This window comes from Podarcis liolepis, assembly GCF_965112155.1.
Source record: "Podarcis liolepis genome assembly, chromosome: 2".
In the NCBI taxonomy this organism is placed as follows: Eukaryota; Metazoa; Chordata; class Lepidosauria; order Squamata; family Lacertidae; genus Podarcis; species Podarcis liolepis.
Genome location: NC_139555.1, coordinates 6755529 through 6778337, shown reverse-complemented (window position 1 = coordinate 6778337; position 22809 = coordinate 6755529). Strand labels below are relative to the sequence as shown.

Below are 22809 nucleotides of genomic sequence, written 5' to 3'. Positions count from 1 at the left end.
TAAACATTAGGAAGAACTTCCTGACAGTAAGAGCTGTTCGACAGTGGAATTTGCTGCCAAGGAGTGTGGTGGAGTCTCCTACTTTGGAGGTCTTTAAGCAGAGGCTTGACAACCATATGTCAGGAGTGCTCTGATGGTGTTTCCTGCTTGGCAGGGGGTTGGACTCGATGGCCCTTGTGGTCTCTTCCAACTCTATGATTCTATGATTCTACTCAGGATGGGGAACAACTACGCTTGACAGCCAATGCACTGGTGGGGAACCGGTGGCCCACTAGATGATGCTGTACTGCAGTGCCCAGCATCCTTGACCATTGGCTGACTACTCCTCACCAGCTGGGGCTGATGGGAGTTGGAGTCCACCAGCAGCTGGAGGGCCTACAGGCTCCCTACCTGTGGTTTAGTACTTGTGAGTTCTAGCCTCTGGCTAACGATTTGCCCTAACCTGGAGCAGGCTGTTCTGCACATAGGAACCTAGCGTAGATGGGTGAGAAGAATCCTTAGTGGTCTCAAGCTCTATAGAAACAGGGTTCAAATTCATTAGTAAGGAATAATGTTGAGGGGTGAAAGAAATGTAGGGGAGGGAAGCTTGTACCCTTTCAGGGATCCTCATATTCATAGTATAACTTAAGGGCACATAGGTGGTTTACAGAGTATGGCTTCTCTGCCATCTTCCTGCTGCTAGCTGGGAAAAGGATTCTTACGATTACATATAGGAAACTCAAATCTGGAGTCCCTGTCCCCCCAATCTTCTAGAGCAGATTTATGGGGCTCATGGGGAGAGGAGACAGAGGTGATGTCTTGTGCAGGTAGAAGTCATTGTGCGAACGGAACAAAGTAGTTTGGATACAACCCTAGTTTTTAACAATCTGTTGCCCAACTTGTCTTCAAGAATTTAATTTAATGATGAGTTAATTTTAAGGAAAATAATCTATGTGGCATTCTGAATAAGCCTTCTGCTGCCTCAATCATTTTGCTCCATATGATACTCCAGGTGTAAATCTGTAAGATTTGGGTTGAAATGTGATAGCCCTCCTGATCTATTTTATTATAGGGGTGGTTAGCCTAGCCTTCACCAATTCTGTGACCTCCAGATGTTTTAGAGTAGACTATAACTCCTATCAACCTCAGCCTGCATGGCCAACAGTCAGGAATGAAGGGAGATATAGTACAACAGCATCTGGAGGGCACCACGTTGCAGAAGGCTGGCTTAGCAGCCAAGAGGAGCTAAAAAATAGGGTTGTCAGAACTCCAACAAAAATAGAAAAGGAAGTGGAAATTGTTGTTCGTGTATTTGTGGTCAGGAAAAGAAAAGTGAATACGATTGGTATTCGTTCACATCCTTTTTCTACCCACAAATGATACATTGACTTTTTAATGTTGTTTTTGACACTTACATTGGAGTAAATTACATGACTTACATTCAATAGCTGACAGTGACAATGTAGCATTTAGTGGGAATTTAACTGCACTGGGCCAGAAACTGCTGATTGTGAAAAATACAGGTCAGAATGGAAATCGTATTCATTCTAGGAAGCACCTAGTAAATTTCTTTATAAACTCAGCCAACTGTCTGTCTTAGGCAAGCCACTTTTGCCTCAACCTTAACCCCTTCCCTCCCCCCATACACCAACACCTGCAACATCTCTAATACTGGACTCTTTCCCAGAACTGTTGTCCAGAGTAGTGAGATGGAAAGCGCTTCAGAAACTGTCAACCTGCTGTGCAAGTGCTCAAGTTATTTGAGATAACTGGCGTATATTCAAAAGGACTAGAAAATTTTATAAATTACAATATGCATTTTATTGAACACAATAACACACACAGAGAGACACCCCCAAAAAGTGAAGTCAGGCATCAAAGAATTAAAGCAAGAACCAAGAAATGTTGCTCTGGTTTATACAAAATTTGAAACTTTAGAATTCTGATTGGAAAACATCAACAATGAAGTGGAGAGGTGAAGCAAGATTAAAAATTGGTGCAAACTCTGTCGGTGGCAGAGAGCCCATTACAACACAGATCATCTGAAAAGTAGAGTTTTACATTTCCCCCCAAATGTGAACAAACAAAGGGATGGTATTGAACAAGCCACTCTAGAGGGAGGCCTAGGTGAGACAGGGTTCACAAGTTACATTTTTGTTTTCAAAGACTACAAGGAAGTTTGAGCTTTAGCATCTGTAGGATTTTTTAGAAGAGGAAATAAATTTCACGCTAGAGCAGCTGCCGCCGCCTCCGAGACTCACTCCTCCGACGCCTCTTCCACTCCCAGAGCTGAAGCTGCTTCCTCCAGCACCAAGTCCACTCCCAAGGCCCACACAGCCTCCTCCTACTCCAAAACCGCTACCTCCTCCCATGCTGAGGCTGCTTCCGCTTCCATAGCCAACATTGCATCCGCCTCCATAGCCAAGACCGCTGCCAACAGAGGCCACACCGCTACGTCCGATGGTTGAAGAGACAACAGCTATGAAAGGGAAAGGATACGTCATCAAGACTCATTGAGAGCACATCAATCTGTCTATGTCTGGGTTGAATAAATGGGTAGGAATGGGCAAATCTGTCCCTTCTGGCTCTCTCATTTTCTCATTCTCCCAATCTTAAATTCACTACTCCACATTTCTAAATCAGTTTGCATTTAAAAAAAGTGCTAGTGAAAATGCACCAGCATTTCATTGTGAATTTCTCCACTTTTGCATGTAAGTTTGCCTAATACTAACATTTTTTGCAAAAAACTAACATTTTTTACACAACAAGATGCATTTCTGCACATGTTACTTGGCTGGAGAACTGCATTGCAAAAGTAGGAAAAGTACAGATTTGGAAAGGTGACTGTGTTTTGCTTTGAGTATTGTTCATAAAGTGTGAATTAGGTAGCTTCATCTTTAAATATTAAATGAACTGAGTTTCTTATCTATCCCTATGAATGGCTAACTTCCAGATGCACAAAATGAATAGGGCAAAAAACACTGAGTTGTATGCAACGTTTGGGAACAACCTGTTAAAGCAAAGCAGCTTTGAGAGCTGCAACATTGCACCAGCAGAGAAAACCCAAGATGTTGCATCAGAACAGCAACTGTGCAAATGGATAGACATAGCTGTTCAGGGCTATACAGTGTACAAATGTGGGCACAGAGGAGGCATGGCAAGATGGGTGAGTGGAAGCATTATGTGCAGCCCTCCAAATGTGAACTGAAACAAGGCATGATTTATTTCCTCCTTTCCCCAACGTGCAAAGCTATAAACATTTCCCCAGGATACTTACAGATATTCACTGTTCCTGCTCCATCACTAGCCAGGCTGTCAGAAAACAAAAAGAGGGTGGGTAAGGATTCAAGCCTAAATGGAACGACTGGAGCAAGTTTGAAAAGAAGCAGAATTGTGAAGATCATTGTGATGAAATCTGCAAGCCCCCTTAAAGGTAAAGGTAAAGGGACCCCTGACCATTAGGCCCAGTCGTGACCGACTCTGGGGTCGCGGTGCTCATCTCGCTTTATTGGCCGAGGGAGCCAGCATACAGCTTCCGGATCATGTGGCCAGCATGACTAAGCCACTTCTGGCGAACCAGTGCAGTGCACGGAAACGCTGTTTACCTTCCCGCCGGAGTGGTACACATTTATCTACTTGCACTTTGACGTGCTTTCGAACTGCTAGGTTGGCAGGAGCAGGGACCGAGCAATGGGAGCTCACCCCGTCGCGGGGATTCGAACCGCCAACCTTCTGATCGGCAAGTCCTAGGCTCTGTGGTTTAACCCACAGTGCCACACGCATCCCTGCAAGCCCCCTTAGGTGGCATGAAAAGCAGTGTGCACAACTTCCTCTGGTTTTCTACGGCCGTTTTTCAGCCTTTTTGAGTCCACAGCTCGCTTGACCAACTACATTCTTTCTGCAGCTCCCCTGTGGGGAAACCCGCTTAGAGCCTCAGTAGCCCAGTTATGTCACCCCTTGCCTGCAGCCCCTCACCCCTTTTCTAACATCCTCCCTTGTGGAGTGTTCCCTTAGCCTCCTCTCCCCTCTCCCCTTCTCCCCAAGAAGCAGCTGCCAGCACCCCTAGTCTCTGAGCCGCTGCTGCTGCCCCAAATAGAAGTGCCTTCTCCTGCTGCCCCACAGGGACCTGGGAAGAGGCTGCCCCCAGCCTTAGCAGTGAATATGAGGCCAGCACCTTTCTCACACTGGAAGCAGCAGCGGCAGCAGGCACAGCCAGGTCTGCATGGCAGAAAGGCTTCCCTTTGCTGCCAGGCACTCAGCTCCCAGGCAGGCATTGCACACAGGAAGCACAACCAAGGACAGCACAGCCTCCCATTTGTCCATCCATTCCCAACAGCAAGGGCTGGCAGACTGGCTGGCTGGGCTCCCTCACCCGCTTGCTTGCTTACTCCGAGGTCGCCTCAGCTCCTGGCAACCAGCACCCCCTGGCCAGTCCCAGAAGCACCATTCGTCTGGGGAGCTTGTAGCCAGGGCCGCTGCAACAAACAGCTGCACAAGACTTTTGGAGGCAGAGATGGGAGAATGACGACCTGATGTAAATGAAGGTGCTGTGTCTGAATCAGTGTCAGACTCATCGGATTGTTTAAGAGAGGCTTTTGGACTTTGATTATCTGTGTCATCATCAGAATCTATGTTGGCATCAGCATTATCACCAGCAACAACAGAATCTGCGTCTTTCTTAACTGCTTTTGCACCATCACCATCTGAAATGGGATGACACTGAAAAAGGCCAACTCTGTCCCATTTTGGATTACAACCCATGCTTCTGGTCAGCCTAATCGCCTTTGTGTCAGTGATTAACACATGATGGGAACCCTTTTTATAACCCAGAAAAATACCATGTTCACCACGTTTGCTCAATTTGTTGTTCTGCAAAGTGTGCACCCATACCTCTGAACCATTTTTTTTTGAAATGTTTTACATATGGCTTCTTTTTATAAAGCATTTCATATGGGGTGCAATCAATAGCGGACTGATATCTGTGTTTGTACACATAAGAAAAGGAGGAAAGAGGGACAGAGGCCAGTGTTGCCCATGACACCCCGACCATCATTCAGGGCACCCCAGGGTGCCAAGGCACACTGGTTGAAAACTACTGTTCTATGATATTCCCACCAGACAGTAAAATTGAGAAGCCTGACTGTTCCATGTGACTTTGGTAGCTGTGCATGGGAAAACCACTGGAACAGCACACCAGACAATACTTTATTGTTGACTGAGGACAGGTTATCCCTCATTTGGGCTCCATGACAGACAGGCACTTAAGATTACTCAAGGAGGATATATTTAATAACCTTTAATTACGTCACAATCAGAATGGTATAATGGTACACCTGAAGTAGGAATTCCAATTTGCACTAGGGAACAACTATCAGCTCTGTGTTCTGACAGAGGTGGTAGTTCTTCACTGAGACCACGTGTGGGGAGCCCTTGGCCCTCCAGATGTTGCTGAATGTCTACCACACCACCATCAGTCAATGAGCATGGCCAATGAGAAGGAATGATGGGAGCTGTAGTTAGCAACATCTGGATGGCTTGGTCTAGATCAGGGTTTCCCAAACTCAGGTCTCCAGCTGTTTTTGGACTACACTCCCACAATCCCTAGCTAGCAGGACCAGTGGTCAAGGATGAGGGGAACTGTATTCCAAAAACAGCTGGAGACTCAAGTTTGGGAAGCCCAGGTTTAGATGAAGAGCTATCACCTCTCCCTTCTGTACGCAATGATCATTAGCAGAGGTAGCCAGCGTGGTGCCCTTCCAATGTTGTCCAATTCCCATTAGTCCCTGCCTACATGGCAGATGGTCAGGCTTGATGGGAGCTGGAGTCCAGCAGCATCTGGAATGCCCCACACTGGATATCTCATCTTAGATTTATCAACATTGGAGAAAGGATGGGATGTGTACAAGGTTGCAAAGATTGTATCTCACTGACCGGCATTCCTCTCCTTCCAGAAGCTTCCTGTAGGTGGCAATCTCAATATCTAGGGCTAGCTTGACACTCATCAGTTCCTGGTAGTCCTTCAGCTGCCTGGCCATGTCTTGCTTGGCTCTCTGAAGAGCATCCTCAAGCTCAGCAAGCTTTTGCCTTGCATCCTTGAGAGCCAGCTCGCCTCGCTCTTCTGCTTCCGCAATGGCTGCCTGAAGATTGGCACACTGTTTGCAGGTAGGGAGAGAAAAGACTGGTTAGCTTAAATGGTAAGCTCCTTGGAGCAAAACAGACCTATTGTTTCCTTATGTTACTCCATAAACCACCATTGATACCGACTGCAGTGTATAAATAATCAGCCATTTCGCATGACCTTATTCTGAGATGCTGGTTGCAGGTGTGAGGGTGTTGGTGGTGAGCCATTTGGGCTCGAGTGGCGGTTAGGCATTGGGTAAGCCTTTGTTTAAGGGAGGGGAGCTTGGAGCCTCTGCCTGTCCCTCCTCGATAACGGTATCCTGTTAAAGGGATCCGAGGGTGTGGATCCTGTCCAAAGCCCAGGCGTGAGCTAGGACCATGCCATGACCCCAAGGGGAACCCCTTGGGGTGCACCTATTTGATGTAAGTCATAGGGCTCCCCCTTCTGGTGGTTTACCCTTTGTTTGACTCCCTGCAGTTGGGCGGGAGTCAATATATAGCCTGGTATCACCCAATGCCTAAGCCAAACTGCTCACATCTGTAACCAATAAAGTTGTGACCTGTTTTAGCCCATAATCCTAAATACTTGTGCTGGTGTGTTTATTAATCAATGGGGAACTCCAGGGCATGTGGCCTTGGCACGCAAGCTCCTTGGAGCAAGAAAGACCTATTGCTTCCTTATGTTATTCCATAAACCACCATTGATACCAACTGCACTTAATAAATAATCAGCCACTTTGCCTGATTATGAGATGCTATTGAGCAACTCTCCTGCCTCTATTTTATTTATTTACTTAAACACATACCTACACCACTTAATATTTAAAAATCTCCAAGCGATATGCAAAAATATAACATAAAAACTACAAAACAGTATTATAAAAACAGAGATAAAACACAAACAATGTAAAATTGTATTATAAAAGCAGATAAATACAGGGATTGAGTAACAAGACCCAATCTTATGAGTCATGGAAAGCCTAGATAAAAAGTTATGTATTGGACCAAAGTTCTCCTATGGAAATTCTCTCTCGTATCCCTTGGAGGAAGAACCCCCAACACATTTAAGGTTCTCCTTTAAAGAATTCTAAACACATTTTCACATTTCGTATTTTCCAGCAAGACCATACCTGCTTCTTCACATTGTCAATTTCAGCGCGCAGCCTCTGGATTTGTCGGGTGAGTTCAGAAATCTCATGCTTGGTGTTGCGAAGGTCATCACCGTGTCTTCCGGCAGTAGCCTGGAGTTCCTCATACTAATATAGGCAGAAAGCAAACACAGCAACATTAGGTTAATTCCATTTGGAGCAACCATTCTTATTTTCTATACATATGGGGTGCTTTTTTTATTTTTAAAAAATCAGGTGCCGGTACTCAAATATTGATCAAAACGCTCTGAGTACCAGCATAAAATCTTGGGTGGTGTTGTGGTCTAAACCACAGAGCCTAGGGCTTGCCGATTGGAAGGTCAGCAGTTCGAATCCCTGCGACGGGGTGAGCTCCCGTTGCTCGGTCCCTCCTCCTGCCCACCTAGCAGTTCGAAAGCACATCAAAGTGCAAGTAGATAAATAGGTACTGCTCCAGCGGGAAGGTAAACGGCATTTCTGTGTGCTGCTCTGGTTCACTTAGTCATGCTGACCACATGACCTGGAAAAACTGTCGGCGGACAAACATCGGCTCCCTCTCCCAGTAAAGCGAGATGAGCGCCGCAACCCCAGAGTCATTTGCAACTGGACTTAACTGTCAGGGGTCCTTTACCTTTACCAGCATAAAATGGCTGCGATGGGCAGCAAAGAAGTGGTGTTGGTACCTTGTAATGGTGAGTACTGTCACAAAAAAGCCCGGTGCATGAGTATATGCTAGATATGCTATTACTGCAATACTCATTGGGTAAAACACATTTCCATGGGTCATGGTGGCCTTTCTTCTGGCATTCTACCAGCACACTGAAGTAGGGAGGGAGAGATCAGCACTCCCTCCTTCCCTAAGACCTGAGTATTCTGTTGGTTCCCTGGCCAAGTAAATCTAGTTTAAAGGAAAGGGAAGAGTTTGGGAGACTAGTGAGGAAGAAGGGGTGGTTCAGAAGCAATTTTTCAGTGGCTTTTGAAAATAAGCCTAGTCATTTCAGAAATAAGGGGAAGAAGCAACTTGGCTTATTTTCTAAGCCATGAACCATCAGGAAAGCCACCCTTCTCTAGCTCCTTTATGATGTTTTACCTTGCTTTGGTACCAGGATTCAGCCTCCACCCTGCTCTTGTTTGCAATGTCTTCATACTGAGCTTTGACTTCAGCAATGATGCTGTCGAGATCCAGGCTGCGGTTGTTGTCCATTGAAAGAATCACGGAAGTGTCAGAGACTTGTGTCTGCATCTGTGCAAGTTCCTGTAGTTGAGGCAGCAACATCTCAATCAAAGCCATATAATACTGAATTCTGCATCCTCTGCAAATTCCCAGCCCAAACTGTGCTCCAAGCGAATCCTTCAGCTGTAAGGAGTTACGCAAGCAAGCAAACTTGCGTACACGTAACTCATTCTGCTTCCAAAACACCTGTTTTCTTTTTCTTTTTTAAAAATGAAAATAGGTTTTTAAAACATAAGAAGATAGAACACACATGAATTGCAGGGATCGGAGCCACGATTATTCATAGGCAATCAAAAGAAGGCGCTGTACAGGACACTCAAACCCCACCCTATAATTCCTGGACTTTCAACTTAGCTCTGTCTGTTCCCTTGAAATTCCATTACCCATTCAAACTTAGCAGGGCAGACTAGAGCTATGGTATCCTGGGAAGAAGATTAGTTTCTCATGGAATTCACAAAGGATCGTAACATCAGCATACATTTCTTGCCAAGAAGTGAAGCACCATGAGCACAACACACCTCTGGGTTCAGGTGTTCTGTGTTCTGCATGATTAATAGTGGGACTGAGTGGACTTGCCCTGTCATTGAATCTCCTGGATCCCAATGTGATCCAGCTCTGAAGTGGGGGAACTGCACACAGGCTGTCCCTGTGAGTTGGAACTCTGTGCACTCCAAGTTCTCATGGGGACTCCCTGTGTGTTTTCAGACATCCCCCCTTCAGATCTTCCCTCAATGTGTGAGTAATGTTGAGGCAGGGCTGGGAGGACAAACCCTCATATCATTGGGCCGCCGGGACCACATAACACCGGTTCTGAGAGATCTGCATTGGCTCCCAGTACGTTTCCGAGCACGATTCAAAGTGTTGGTGTTGACCTTTAAAGCCCTAAACGGCCTCGGTCCTGTATACCTGAAGGAGCATCTCCACCCCCATTGTTCAGCCCGGACACTGAGATCCAGCTCCGAGGGCCTTCTGGCGGTTCCCTCATTGCGAGAAGTGAGGCTACAGGGAACCAGACAGAGGGCCTTCTCGGTAGTGGCGCCCACTGTGTGGAACGCCCTCCCATCAGATGTCAAAGAGATAAATAATTACCTGACATTCAGAAGACATCTTAAGGCAGCCCTGTTCAGGGAAGTTTTTAATATGTAACGCTGTACTGTTTTTAACACTGATTGGGAGCCGCCCAGAGTGGCTGGGGAAACTCAGCCAGATGGGCGGGGTATAAATAATAAATTATTATTATTATTATTATTATTATTATTATTATTATTATTATTATTATTATTAATTATTATTATAATAATTATTAATTATTATTATTATTATTATTATTATTATTATTAGGGGCTAAAGGTGTGATCTTATAGTCCCTTCCAACATTTTTTGCCCTTTCACAGGAGTAATACTTTTATCTCTAGCATATAAAGATGTTGGAAAGAGGGGTGCTCAGGATCCCTTGAAGAAATTCACTCTCATTTATTTATTTTTTAAACTTGTAATTTTCCAGAAAAATACCACCAGGTGTTACTTTTATTTTTTACCTTAGCAGTTGAAGCCTAATAGCAAGTTATGGATGTAAAGGTAAATCTCATTCCTTCTGATAAACTTTGCTAGTATTCCCTTTCTCTCTCTTTTGCTTCCTTTGAAACTGCTTTTTTTCAAAGTTGTTTTTCACCCAACCAGAATCTTTAGACTTTGCTTCAAAATTACACTTTAGGCAAAATGGATGGCAGCTCTAGTTGAGAGACAACAAAAACCCATTGATAAACCTTCATTTTGTCCTTATTATCCATGGGAGGTTCTGAAACAGGGCTCTTTTTCTAGCTGAATAGCAAGGCAGATGGCTAGATGGCCTCTTTGGCAGTCCACGTTTAATAACCGTACAGCACAGAACACTTCAGCTAAAATGAATAGGTGTGATCCTTACCGCTTCATACAGAGCTTTGAGGAAGTTGAGTTCATCATTGAAGGAATCTGCCCTGGCTTCCAGCTCTACTTTGTTCATGTAGGCAGTATCCACATCCTGAAAAAAAGAAGATATTGTTGAACTAGACAGTCTAAAGTTATAGCATAAGAGAGGGTGATCCAGCTCCTAAATTGATTACTTACTAGCCTGAGTGTGCTCTGTGGGGTACAGATGCATGACTGTGGCGGGCACCTATTGGCTAATGCCAGTTACATCACTAATAATGAGTGATATATCCATTTTGTGAACAAGAACACACACACACTTACATGTGTCTCTTAAAAACAAAGGACTGTGGACTAGCAACTGTGAATGATTAAAGCTTTCTTTGTAGAAATATATTTTAAACTTAGTGCTTAGGGTTTGTGGGATATGATAGCAAGGGATTACTACCCCTCACAGCAAAACTATTTCCCCATGGGCTATCTACAGACACTCACCTTCTTGAGGGTGACAAACTCATTTTCTGCAGTTGTACGCCTGTTGATCTCATCTTCATATCTGTTTGGGCAGGACAGACAGAGAGGAAAAACAATTAAGAGATGGCTGCAATGCTTAAAGAAGTTTGGAATGGCGCTGATGATATCTAAGAGGTTATTCTTGATCACAAAGGGCCAATCTGCACCACGACTGGCAAAGAAAAGACCTGAAGGGCCTGTAAACCAAGCCTGTTGAAATCCACCATGTGGTCAAACCACATGGCAGATGTTATGCTGTGCATGCACAGACTGCCACATGGTGCATGTTGCATTTGAAGTTGCTGTTAAGCTGTTTGCTTGTGTGAATTGTGGCTTTAGCAGAAAGGGGAGGACGTGTAGAAGAGAAGGAAGACATAGAAAACAAACTGAGAGGGAGAGATTTACTTCTGCTTGAATTCCTCAACTAGGTTCTGCATGTTGCTCAGTTCTCCAGCCAGTCTTCCTTTGTTACTCTCCAGGCAGCTCAGCTGTTTCCTCAGATTGTTGATGTAAGCTTCGAAAAGGGGCTCAGTGTTGTTTCGGATTGTTTTCTGGCCCTGCTCCTGCAGCAATGTCCATTTTGTTTCCAGCACTTTGTTCTGTTGTTCAAGGAAACGCACCTGGAAGCAGAAAGACCTACAGCATCATTAACCATTTCTAAAAGTGGACTGCAAGAAGATCAAACCTCTCCATTCTTAAGGAAATCAGCTCTGAGTGCTCACTGGAAGGACAGATCATGAAGCTGAGGCTCCAATACTTTAGCCACCTCATGAGAAGAGAAGACTCCCTGGAAAAGACCCTGATGTTGGGAAAGAAGAAGAAGAAGAAGAGAAGAAGAGAAGAAGAGTTTGGATTTGATATCCCGCCTTTCACTCCCTTTAAGGAGTCTCAAAGCAGCTAACATTCTCCTTTCCCTTCCTCCCCCCCAACAAACACTCTGTGAGGTGAGTGGGGCTGAGAGACTTCAGAGAAGTGTGACTGGCCCAAGGTCACCCAGCAGCTGCATGTGGAGGAGCGGAGATGCGAACCCGGTTCCCCAGATTACGAGACTACCGCTCTTAACCACTACACCACACTGGCACAAGGAGGACACAAGGAGAAGGGGACGACAGAGGCCAAGATGGTTGGACAGTGTTCTCGAAGCTACCAGCATGAGTTTGACTAAACTGCGGGAGGCAGTGGAAGACAGAAGTGCCTGGCATGCTCTGGTCCATGGGGTCACGAAGAGTCAGACACGACTAAACAAAAGTCACAATCCAATGGGGATGCTAAGCAAGTGCTTCACAAACTGGCAAGGGCCATCGCTCTGTGGCTGAGTAACTGCTCTGCATGCAGATGGTTTACTGGTTCAACCCCTGGCATCCTAAGGTAGGAAAGGGCATGCCCCTCATCTGATACCCCAGGGAGCCCCTGCCAGTCAGTGCAAACAATATTTAGTTAGATGGGCCACTGTCCTGACACAATACAAGGCAGCTTCCTATTTTCCTAAGAGTGAGTCTCTCCTTACAGGTGAGTCCCGACATATTATTGGGTTAGTCCAGGCATGGGCCAATCCAGCTTTCCAGTTGTTTGGGACTACAACTCCCATCATTCCTAGCTAGCAGGACCAGTGGTCAGGGATGATGGGAACTGTAGTCCCAAAACATCTGGAGGGCCAAGTTTGCCCATGCCTGGGTTAGTCTCATAAGGAGGACCTTCCTTCCTTCCTTTTACCAAGCCAGCAACAAACCATTGAAGGACCCTTAAAGAAACAGATTCCCACATTGCCCCTTCTAAATTGTGTTCCCTTCCTGTATCTCATGTTTAAATTCTATTATTGCCTAGGTATATTCACATTAAGAATGGGGGGGCATATGTTTGTTCAGTGTTGGTATTTGTGTGTTTCTGCTGCTGAGGAAGAAAGAAGGGCTGGGAAGGTGACATTAATTTGGGCCATGAATTTCAACAGTTTGGGTCCCACTTGAAAAGCATTATTCTAAGCCTAAATACTGGAGGTATTTACTGCAGTTGATTGGAAGGACATCCTAGATCATGCACAACAGCAGGAGTTACAAGCTAGTTTCCTGCAAATCATTCAGGTAACAAGACTTATGTTCCATTTTATTTATGTTATTCATTTGTTGGTTTCTTAAGTTGCCTGCAGGACGATGCAATTTCTAGGAAGCTTACAAACGTATGGCAGATAAAACAACCGATTCCAAAATCGAAACAACAAAAAGCCAGTTAAGTATGAATTAGGTAACTCTTAAAAGGATGTTTAGCCTAGTACAAAAATAAACACAAAGTTCTATAAACTAAAACCAATGCTCTAGAACCCAGCAGTGGCATGAATGAAACTATCTTAGTTTATCCTCAAGGTCTTTTTGAAGACTGGCACAGAGAAGGCCAATCACACATCCCTTAGAAATAAATTCCATAAGCCAGGGCTGAACTGACCCTGTCTTTGGTGCCTGCCAGTCTCTTAATGGCAAGACTTCTAAAGCTGATCTTAGGCCACAGTTAATATGACCACTAGTTGTATTAAGGGCTCTTTTAGCGATATGCAGAGTCAAGTGTTAACAAGGCACATAGGGAAATTCCACACTGAGTGGAGCCTAACCCTAAGTACATATATAGGCTGGGTTGAAATAACTCTATATCTATCTATCTATCTATCTATCTATCTATCTATCTATCTATCATCTATCTATCCATCCATCCATCCATCCATCTACACACACACACACACACACACACATAGAGAGAGAGAACTCAGATTTTGCATCAATTTACGTAATACACATTAAGAAAACCTTTCAAGTTTTGAGTTATTTGAGTTATATGGAACTCCTTCCCCATCCCTCATCGAACTTCATCTGTGCTCAGGATTGAGCATCTTTTAAGGGAGCTTGGTTGTTCCCATTAGGATATGTACTAAGACTGGAAATTCAAATCCCTTCTCAGCCATAAAGAAGCTCACTGGATGACCATGGATCCAATCATGCGCTCTCTCTCTCTCTCTCTCTCTCTCTCTCTCTCTCTCTCTCTCAGTCTGACCTACCTCCAAGGGCTGTTGTAATGATAAAATAGGATTGCTGGGCTATGCATTTCACCTTGAGCTACTTGTAGGGAAAGTGGGGTAAAATAGCAAGGATGTAAAGCAAATAACATCATTTTTGCATTGTGTTTTAATTGATTTGATTTGATTTAACTTTTAATGAGGCTTTTAAGTGCATTGCTGAGCACATTTACCTGTGAGTCCCACTGAACACTGAGATTTATTTCAAAGCAAGCTTGCAGAGGATCAGGCTGTTAATACAATCCCTCTTAATATATCATTACCTGCACTCAAACTTTGGGATGAGGCAAATTACAAATGTGAGCAAATGAATGAATGAATGAATGAGCCCCGTGAACCACTCAAGGCTCATCTTGCGTGCATCTTCAGTGCTGCTATTTGACTCTCTCCTATCCATCACTGCTATTCACCATGAGTCATCTCTCCCTCCATCCCTGCTTTCTGCATCAAATGCAAACCCTCTGGGGCAGAATTGCTCCACCCCTCCACGTTTCTGGACTCTGCTTGCCAACTTATTTTACCAGCCCTGGACAAGTGCCTAACAGCAACTTGAAACTGTTATCCAAGGAAAGGGGTCTTGTTGAATTTCACCAGTCTCATTGAAATTACTGAGTGCTCAGATGCTCCTCCCGAGAAAGAATCTGCAAATTTGCCTTGAAGAAACGTTAACTTCAGGTGTAATACAATAGCAGTTCTAGAAGGTTTCCTGATCACTTTAGGTCCATGGCAAAACAAACAAATAAAAAGGGATCGGCTGCAACAATTTTGCAGAAAGTGCTTCTCTCAGAATCAAAAGCATGGCCAGTAAGAAGTTGACAGCTCTGTGACACTGAGCACATGCCTGGTAGTGCCTGTGTTAAATGGTGATAGTGGCCTGAGCTAGAATGAAGGAGAATAGCAGAAATAAAGCGACTGAATGGTTTGAAACAACTCAAGGGTCGCAGGATAAGGCATTCATGAAATCTGACTTCTCACCTTATCAATGAAGGATGCAAATTTGTTGTTGAGCGTCTTGATCTGCTCCCCCTCCTCTTTGCGGACTCTCTGTATGTTGGGGTCAATCTCCAAGTTGAGAGGTGCCAGCAGCTGCTGATTGATGATCACTTCTTGGATCCCGCCAGGCGGGCAAACAGGGAAGCTGGGACCGCCTCTCCCACCACCAAAGCCAGCTCCAACCAGCCCATAGCTGCCACCTGCTCCACCACCAAGCCCAAATCCACTGCCAAGGCCACCACCGTAACCACAACCATAACCGAAGCTGGAAGCACCACCAGCTGCTGCGACCCTATTAAATCCACCAAGATTGCAGAGGCTTCGGCTGCCAAAGCCGCCGCCACCGCCACCACCACTGACCCTACCAAACCCAGCACCACCAACACCACAGCTTCCACCTCTGGTCACAGTGCGTGAAGTGAAGCTGGTGCGGCCGCAGCCAGGCAAAATGGCAGAGGAGTTGCTGAAGCCTCTCCTCTGGATCTTTACTGAAGTTTGGTGAGACATTTTGACTGGCGTGGAGAGAGCAAGAGAGAGCACAGATAGGCGATGAGACGGAGGCGGGTGCACTTGCTTTCTCTGGGACTTAACGGCTCTTCTTTTTATTTATATTCTGAAGGAAGTGGGATTGGTTGCATGATTTAAGATGGATCATCTTTCTGATTAATGGGGCTGGGCATGCCCTGAGGCTTTTCTGGGTGGTGACATCACCCTGCCATGCCACACACGCCCATACACAAAAGGATGAATGGAAGTACAAGAGTCTCAGCAAGGCTTGCTTGTCATCTGAAGATAATGACCACCTTCCCTGGCCTCCGTTGGAGACTGGCAGTGTTAATGAGCTCAATTTGTACTTGAGCTGGGGAACGAGAAGAAAGCAGGCCAGTGCTATATCTCATGGCAAAACCACTTACTCAATTCTGTGAAGGTGACAGCCTATTCTTCACTGTCCTCCCTAAATTGAAGACAGAGATGGGCACACCTAAGCATCAGAAAGTGTGGCCAAGAGCTGGTAACTTTCTCAAGCACCTGCAGTTCTGCAGAGCTTGAATGCATGAATTTGTGCAGGGTTAGATAAACTGACCATTGTAAGTTGTCGTTGTTTAGTCGTGTCCGACTCTTCGTGACCCCATGGACCAGAGCACACCAGGCCCTCCTGTCTTCCACCGCCTCCCGCAGTTTGGTCAAACTCATGCTGGTAGCGTCAAGAACACTATCCAACCATCTCGTCCTCTGTCGTCCCCTTCTCCTTGTGCCCTCCATCTTTCCCAGCATCAGGGTCTTTTCCAGGGAGTCTTCTCTTCTCATGAGGTGGCCAAAGTATTGGAGCCTCAGCTTCACGATCTGTCCTTCCAGTGAGCACTCAGGGCTGATTTCCTTCAGAATGGATATGTTTGATCTTCTTGCAGTCCATGGGACTCTCAAGAGTCTCCTCCAGCACCATAATTCAAAAGCATCCATTACTAAAAGAGAACTGGTGAGAAGAGCTGCATCCACAAGACTGATATTATTTCCAGTTGCTCTTCTGGAAACTCAAGATGCTGGTGTTCTGGGGGATGAGTAGTTTCTTAAATGGTAGATGAGAGAAAGATTACGCTAAAGCTGTTCCTTGCCCTGTTCTCCACATATACGAAGCTGAGGAATTTACTTCTTAGTTTTAAACAGTTTAAATTGCACCTTTGGGGTCCAGGCCCCACAATATCTGTGACCCCTCAGGTAACTTTTCCCAAGATCAGTCCACCAGCAAAATGTCGTTCATGGTAATGTTCTGGCAATATGACAGTTAGCTAAATCCTGAACTGCATCTGGCTGACATGGTAGAGATTGGGCTTGGTCTGAGTCAGAGGGGTTCAGTTGCAGGTGGTCTTGGGTTGGTTCTGGCCACCCATAGCAATCTGGGGCTGTCGGGGGGTGGGAAGTTAGTTGGGCAGGAAGCTGGAACAAAGGTTGGTTGGGGAAGAAGGGCAGGATGGTCAGGTAGGAAGGAGAAGGTGCACTGCAGAGATCGCAAGGGTCTTCCCTCAAGCTTATGTAATAGTAATAATAATAATAATAATAATAATAATAATAATAATAATAATAAATTATATTTATACCGCGCCCTCCCCAGCCAAGTCCGGGCTCAGGGTGGCTAACACCAGGTATAAAAACAATTGATTAAAATACAACTTAAAAACAAGATTAAAATACAACATTAAAATGCAGCCTCATTTCAGTAGAAACTCAAATCAAAAACTTTTGGGGGGGTGAAAACGTCAAATCTTCACCAAGGCCAACTATCCAGACTGGTCCTACATGAGCCAGAAAAAAGCCAGGGAAGTCCCCAAATAGGAGTTCCATCACAGAAGGAAAAAGGAAAGAGGAAAGAGGGGGAGGGGATCAAGTTGATTCCAAGCCAAAGGCCAGGCGGAGCAACTCTGTCTTACAGGCCCTGCGGAAAGAAATCAGATCCTGCAGGGCCCTGGTCTCATGAGAAAGAGCGTTCCACCAGGCCGGAGCCAGTGTTGAAAAAGCCCTGGCCCTGGTTGAGGCTAATCTGACTTCCCTAGGGCCCGGGACCTATAGGGTGTTGCTAATGAATGTGAAACTAACTAGGTGTTGGCTTGATCAGGGCCAGGACTGATTTCTTTTTTTGCTGGGATTTGTAGACAGCTTAGACTGTTAAATGATAAAGTGGTATATAAATTAATTAAATAAATAGGTAAAGCAAATACTATAACTTGATAGTTATTAATGATAATGGGGTGGGGTTTTTTTGAGAGAGGGGGAAGGTGCAATCCAGCAATGCATGATTGGCACACCAAATCATGTGTCAGAGTTGGAGTCATTGACAGTGTGTTTCAGCAATGAATCCTGGTACAGAGCAGTGGTAGTATCAACAATCAGGGAGCAGAAGGGACAAGCGATATGAAATGACCCATTTTGCCACCAAACGTGTTAGCCATGTATAGCCCTGGTTTGCAGTTACCCACATTTCAATCTCAAGACTCACCAGGAAGATAATTCCTCCCCAGTTTTTTTGGGTGTCTGTTTTTTTAAAAAAGCAGGTTTGATCACAAGTTCCAGCATGCAGTTCCTTAGAACTCTCCAGAATGGAAGAACAATATACAAAAGGAAAAGAAATGACCACAGTGAGAATGTTCAATTATGCAATTATTATTTGAAAGAAGCAAAGTGTGTGGAAGGGTGGGAACCCCAGATCCTCTATGGCTAGGGAAAGCTCAGTTCACCTTAACCACAAAGGCATGCATGTGCAAGAAAGGACTCTAGTTTTTTATGGTATGGGAAAACAACACCGCCACCACTGATACTTAGAAAGCTCAGGGTGGCTTATATGGAGCACCCAGTGGTTTCTCATCCTCGCCCCAATCAATTCCATACCTAGGTAGTTTCAACAAAGCTATAGCATTGTCTGCTCCCTCACAAGCACAGTTGAGAGACACATTTCACCGGACTCATGTCGTCTCAGAACTAGGCCATACACAAAAAAGTGGCAATGGTCCAGTAGAGCCCCAAAGGGCCACTGGACACTTCATGAAATGAGAGTTTCTGGTTTCCCACTATTCTCTCCACTGTGCGGGGTAAGCACCACTGCAGCAGTGCCAAAATCACGAATATGTCTTCTTATACCATTAACAGGGGAACTGTGCCCTGCTTGTGTTGTTGGACCAAAACACCTGTCAATCTCAGCCAGCATGGCTGATGGTCAGAAATGATGAGAACTGCTGTCCAGTGCAGTGCAAAGTCCACTACCATATGATGCCAGTTCAGAAGATTGATCCAACTAAGTCAGTGCTGTGATCTCTGATTAATGTCTCTCTTATATCTTAGGCAGAGGTCTTCCTCCAGTCCTACTCTCTGAGACCATTTAACTGAAAATGCTGGAGACTGAACTTGTGTTCTTATATATACATACCCTCCAACATTTCTCCAATGAAAATAGGGACATCCTAAGGAAAAGCAGGACATTCCAGGATCATATCAGAAACCAGGACAACTTCTCTAAATCAGGGACATCCCTGGAGAAAATGGACACTTGTAAGATCTGCATATATAGCCAAATATGTGTGATACCACTAAGAGTGAAGATCTGGTGGAAAGGTGGGATCAGGGTGCTAGGAAACTGCCTTATGGAAGCCTGTTGGTCCATCAGTACAGGTTCTGACAATGTGGTGAGCACCAGATATTGTTGGACCCCAACTCCCACCAGCGCCAGTCAGCATGGCCAATGGTTAGGGAGTTGCAGTTCATTAACAACTGAAGGGCACCACATTGCCTACTCTTGGTCTACAACAGCTGGCAGGCTTCAGACAAGATTCATTCACAGCCCCACCTGGAGATGCCAGGGATTCAGGGGCGTCTTACCCGTTAGTGGCGCAGGGTGCCAGGGTCCCAGATTTTGGAGGGTGCCACAGGCTGAGTGGCTGGGAAGGAGAGTCAGGGCACGCTCCCTTCCCCACTCTGGGGCAGCCCACTCCTCTACTCTCAGCCGCCCATTGGAGCACACTGCGTCCGGCTCAGGGAAGCTACTTTGCGTCCCCACCAGCCGGGGCTGCCTGGGTGCCTGGCAGGTGCAATCGGGGGCGGTTGTGGGGCGGGGTGGGCATGTCTCTCCCAGTGGCGTAGCGTGGAGGGTGCAGGGGGGGGGCGGCCGCACCGGGCGCAACATCTGGGGGTTAGGGTTAGGGGGCGCAAATCCATGGGTTAGGGGGCGCAAATCCATGGGGTAGGGGGCGCAAATTACTTGCCTTGCCCCGGGTGCTGACAACCCACGCTACGCCACTGGTCTCTCCCACCCCTCTCTGGCCACATCGCTGCCTGCGTGCCTCCCTGCCGAGTCTGAGAGCAGAGCAGGGAAGCGCCCTGTGTCGAGTGAGGATGGGACAGCAGGCAAGCCACCTGATCTGCTTGCTGGCCCTCCTGTCGCACGGACTTCCCCAAACGGGGGCAGGTAAGGGGCGCCAGGCGCTTAGAAGGGAGGCTTCACAGGAGGCTGTCTGGGCTGTGATCCGGGCGCCTCTTACTTATGTACAGCGCTGAGTGCGCATCGGACCACGTGATGTAAACGAGCCAGACTGAAGCCCCCCCCCCCTTAAAAAAGGTTGACAACTTTGGGAAATGGAGAGGGGGCAGCGCCGGAGAGATATTTGACCATGGTGCTAGATATGCTTAAGATGGCCCTGCAGGGGTTGAACTTGAGATCTTTTTTCATGCAAAGCATGTGTTCTTCCACTGAACTCTGATAGGACAAGATACACATGCGCATATCATACAACCAAATACCGTAAAGGTCTACAGTGGTGCCTCGCAAGACGAAAAGAATCCGTTCTGTGATTCTCTTCGTCTAGCGGTTTTTTCGTCTTGCGAAGCAAGCCCATTGACGGATTAGTGGATTAGTGCTATTAGCGCTATTAGCAGCTTTTAGCGGCTTTTAGCGGCTTATCGGATCAGCTGATAAGTGGCTTAGCAGCTTAGAAAAGGGGGAGGGGAACCCCGCAGGAACTCGCAAGACATTTTTGTCTTGCAAAGCAAGCCCATAGGAGATTCGTTTTGCGAAGCACCTCCAAAACGGAAAACTCTTTCGTCTAGCGAGTTTTCCGTCTTGCGAGGCATTCGTCTTGCGGGGCACCACTGTACTGAATAAGGTTGGAACTACCTATTACAGCTACAGTGATGCATGGCACATTCTGAAAGCAGAAGCCACTTATTTTCTCTTACTCTCTATCCTGGTCAGACTAAGTAAGGAACAATGTGTGACATGGTGCATATATCAAAGAAAAGCATCTTTAAAATGCATATATTAGTGAAAATAGCATACCAAAGTGCATTCTACTACTGAAAATTGTGAATGTGTATACCTGGGCTTCTTTGGGCTCATTTCTTTACTGCAAAAAGTCTGGTTATCATTTTTTTAAAATTGGAATTGTTGTCGTGCCAGGGCACTTTAATCCACTCTTAACTGTGTAAACCTAAATTTTCTGGTTTGTAATCTAATCACTCCCAGAAAATGGAGTCTGGAGGGCACCGAGGTGAATTTATGGTCCTGATCCAGGCGTAACACGAAACTATGGCATGGCATTACATGAATGCCAAGCCATAGAATGCAGACTCCTCCTTCTTCCTCAGCCCTCGCAAGAGCAATTAAAATTGCACCGAGTTTGGCCTTGAGATGATACCTCTCACTTAATGTTTTTTGCGTACTTTTTATAACTGTTCCCTGATTAACAGTAAGGGAGCATTCTTTTTTTCTTAATCGGCATATTCTCAATCCATTGAAATTTACAGCCAAGTAAGTTTAGTTCTAGTCCTTAGACTCTTTGTCTCTAGGTGCAGGAAATACAAACCGTACATATAACCTTGGTTGCTTGACTTCCTTTTATCCTTAGTCCTTAAAAGGTTTCTACTTTTACATCTGGATTCTAGGCAATCTGGAAACTGAAATACCTAAAGAACAGATAATTCAGGATATATTTAGAGGGTGGGTCTTCTTTTAGCTTGCATCTACCGCTCTACATCTTCCCACCCTATTCAGGGAAGAGGTGATTCATGCCAAAATCTGTTTATACAAGCCGTCTCTCAGACACATACCACACTGCAATCCCCATTGTTCAAATATCTGAGTGTCTGCAGGTTGCAAGAATGGGATGGCGTAATGTTGAGGGTGATTTCTTATGTTCCTTTGTCTGCTGTTGCCTGAAGACTTTGGCCTAACCCTTTAGCCTTCCCCATCCCCAGCTGAAACAAAGCCTATGTACCTGTGATTCTGCTCATATCCATCTACTTGTTAACCTTCCCACTGCTGCTGTCTCTTAATTGTGAGCTCATCAGGAACCCCTTTTTTCCCTGTACCCAGTCTGTGAAATGAACTTTTTTGGTTTAATCAAGTTTACTGCATTAGTTCAAAAGTCTGAACCACACCTGAAAGCAAGTCCCATGATTGCTGGGTGCTGGATGAACTGAACATGAATCACTGTATTTTTTGCTCTATAAGACTCACCTTTTCCCTCCTAAAAAGTAAGGGGAAACGTGTGTGCGTCTTATGGAGCGAATACAGGCTGCACAGCTATGCCAGAAGCCGGAACAGCAAGAAGGATTACTGCTTTCACTGCGCAGCGATCCCTCTTGCTGTTCTGGCTTCTGAGATTCAGAATATTCTTTTTCTTGTTTTCCTTCTCCAAAAACTAGGTGCCTCTTGTGGTCTGGTGCGTCTTATAGAGCGAAAAAGTAAGTTTGTTATGCAGTAGGGGCTTTGAACAATTTCTAGTTCATCGTCAAGTCCATTGTCTTAAATGTATGTGTGTTGGGGATTCCCCCCATTATTCTGACAACAGTGCTGAGCTCAAAGAAGCTCAGAATAAGAGCAATTATGTTCAGTGCCATTTTCTAGAAAAAGAGATGCTGGAACAGAGTTCTGGCTGGAAAAAAGCTCTGATTATGTTAAAAATTAGCAAATGTTAGCAAAATTAGCAAACATCACGGTAATTGTAATCATACCAAAAGCACAATTGCATCGGAGGAAATTCAACAACCGGTTAATGCAATTCAAGACAAACTCATAGTGACTCAAAATAACCAAGATGGGTGCACCAGCCCTGTGTCAGAGGGCATGATCTCTCTGCTAAGGGGCTTCCTCACTTAGCACAGCACCAGAACACTTATAGGCAAAAAGATCACCCCCAAGTTGTTTGTCTTGAGAGTTCTTCTGCACCTCAAAGAGAAAAAAAGACGATCATTTCTATGTTGCATTCGGAGGGGTGGGGCACAGGTTTCATAGAAGATCTGTATTGTCTGTGACATCTTTTCTCCATGTGGATAAGATAATTCCTTTTCACAGTCCCTTTGCGGGAGTGTAATGGCCTCTTTTTCTCTCTGTGTGT

At 45.4% G+C, this 22809-nt stretch overlaps 1 protein-coding gene across 1 annotated transcript; it reads right to left on the bottom strand.

Annotated features, from left to right (window-relative positions):
* Positions 1 to 1781: 1781 nt before the first annotated feature.
* On the bottom strand, positions 1782 to 16005 carry LOC310698510 (keratin, type II cytoskeletal cochleal-like). Its single transcript, XM_083485778.1, has 9 exons — positions 14915 to 16005; positions 11287 to 11501; positions 10864 to 10924; positions 10385 to 10480; positions 8317 to 8481; positions 7230 to 7355; positions 5911 to 6131; positions 3257 to 3291; positions 1782 to 2458 (listed from the first exon to the last, which is right to left on the bottom strand). Exons 1-9 carry the CDS (start codon positions 15437 to 15439, stop codon positions 2166 to 2168), a joined length of 1737 nt encoding a protein of 578 aa, XP_083341904.1. The 5' UTR covers positions 15440 to 16005; the 3' UTR covers positions 1782 to 2165.
* Between the last annotated feature and the right edge of the window lie 6804 nt (positions 16006 to 22809).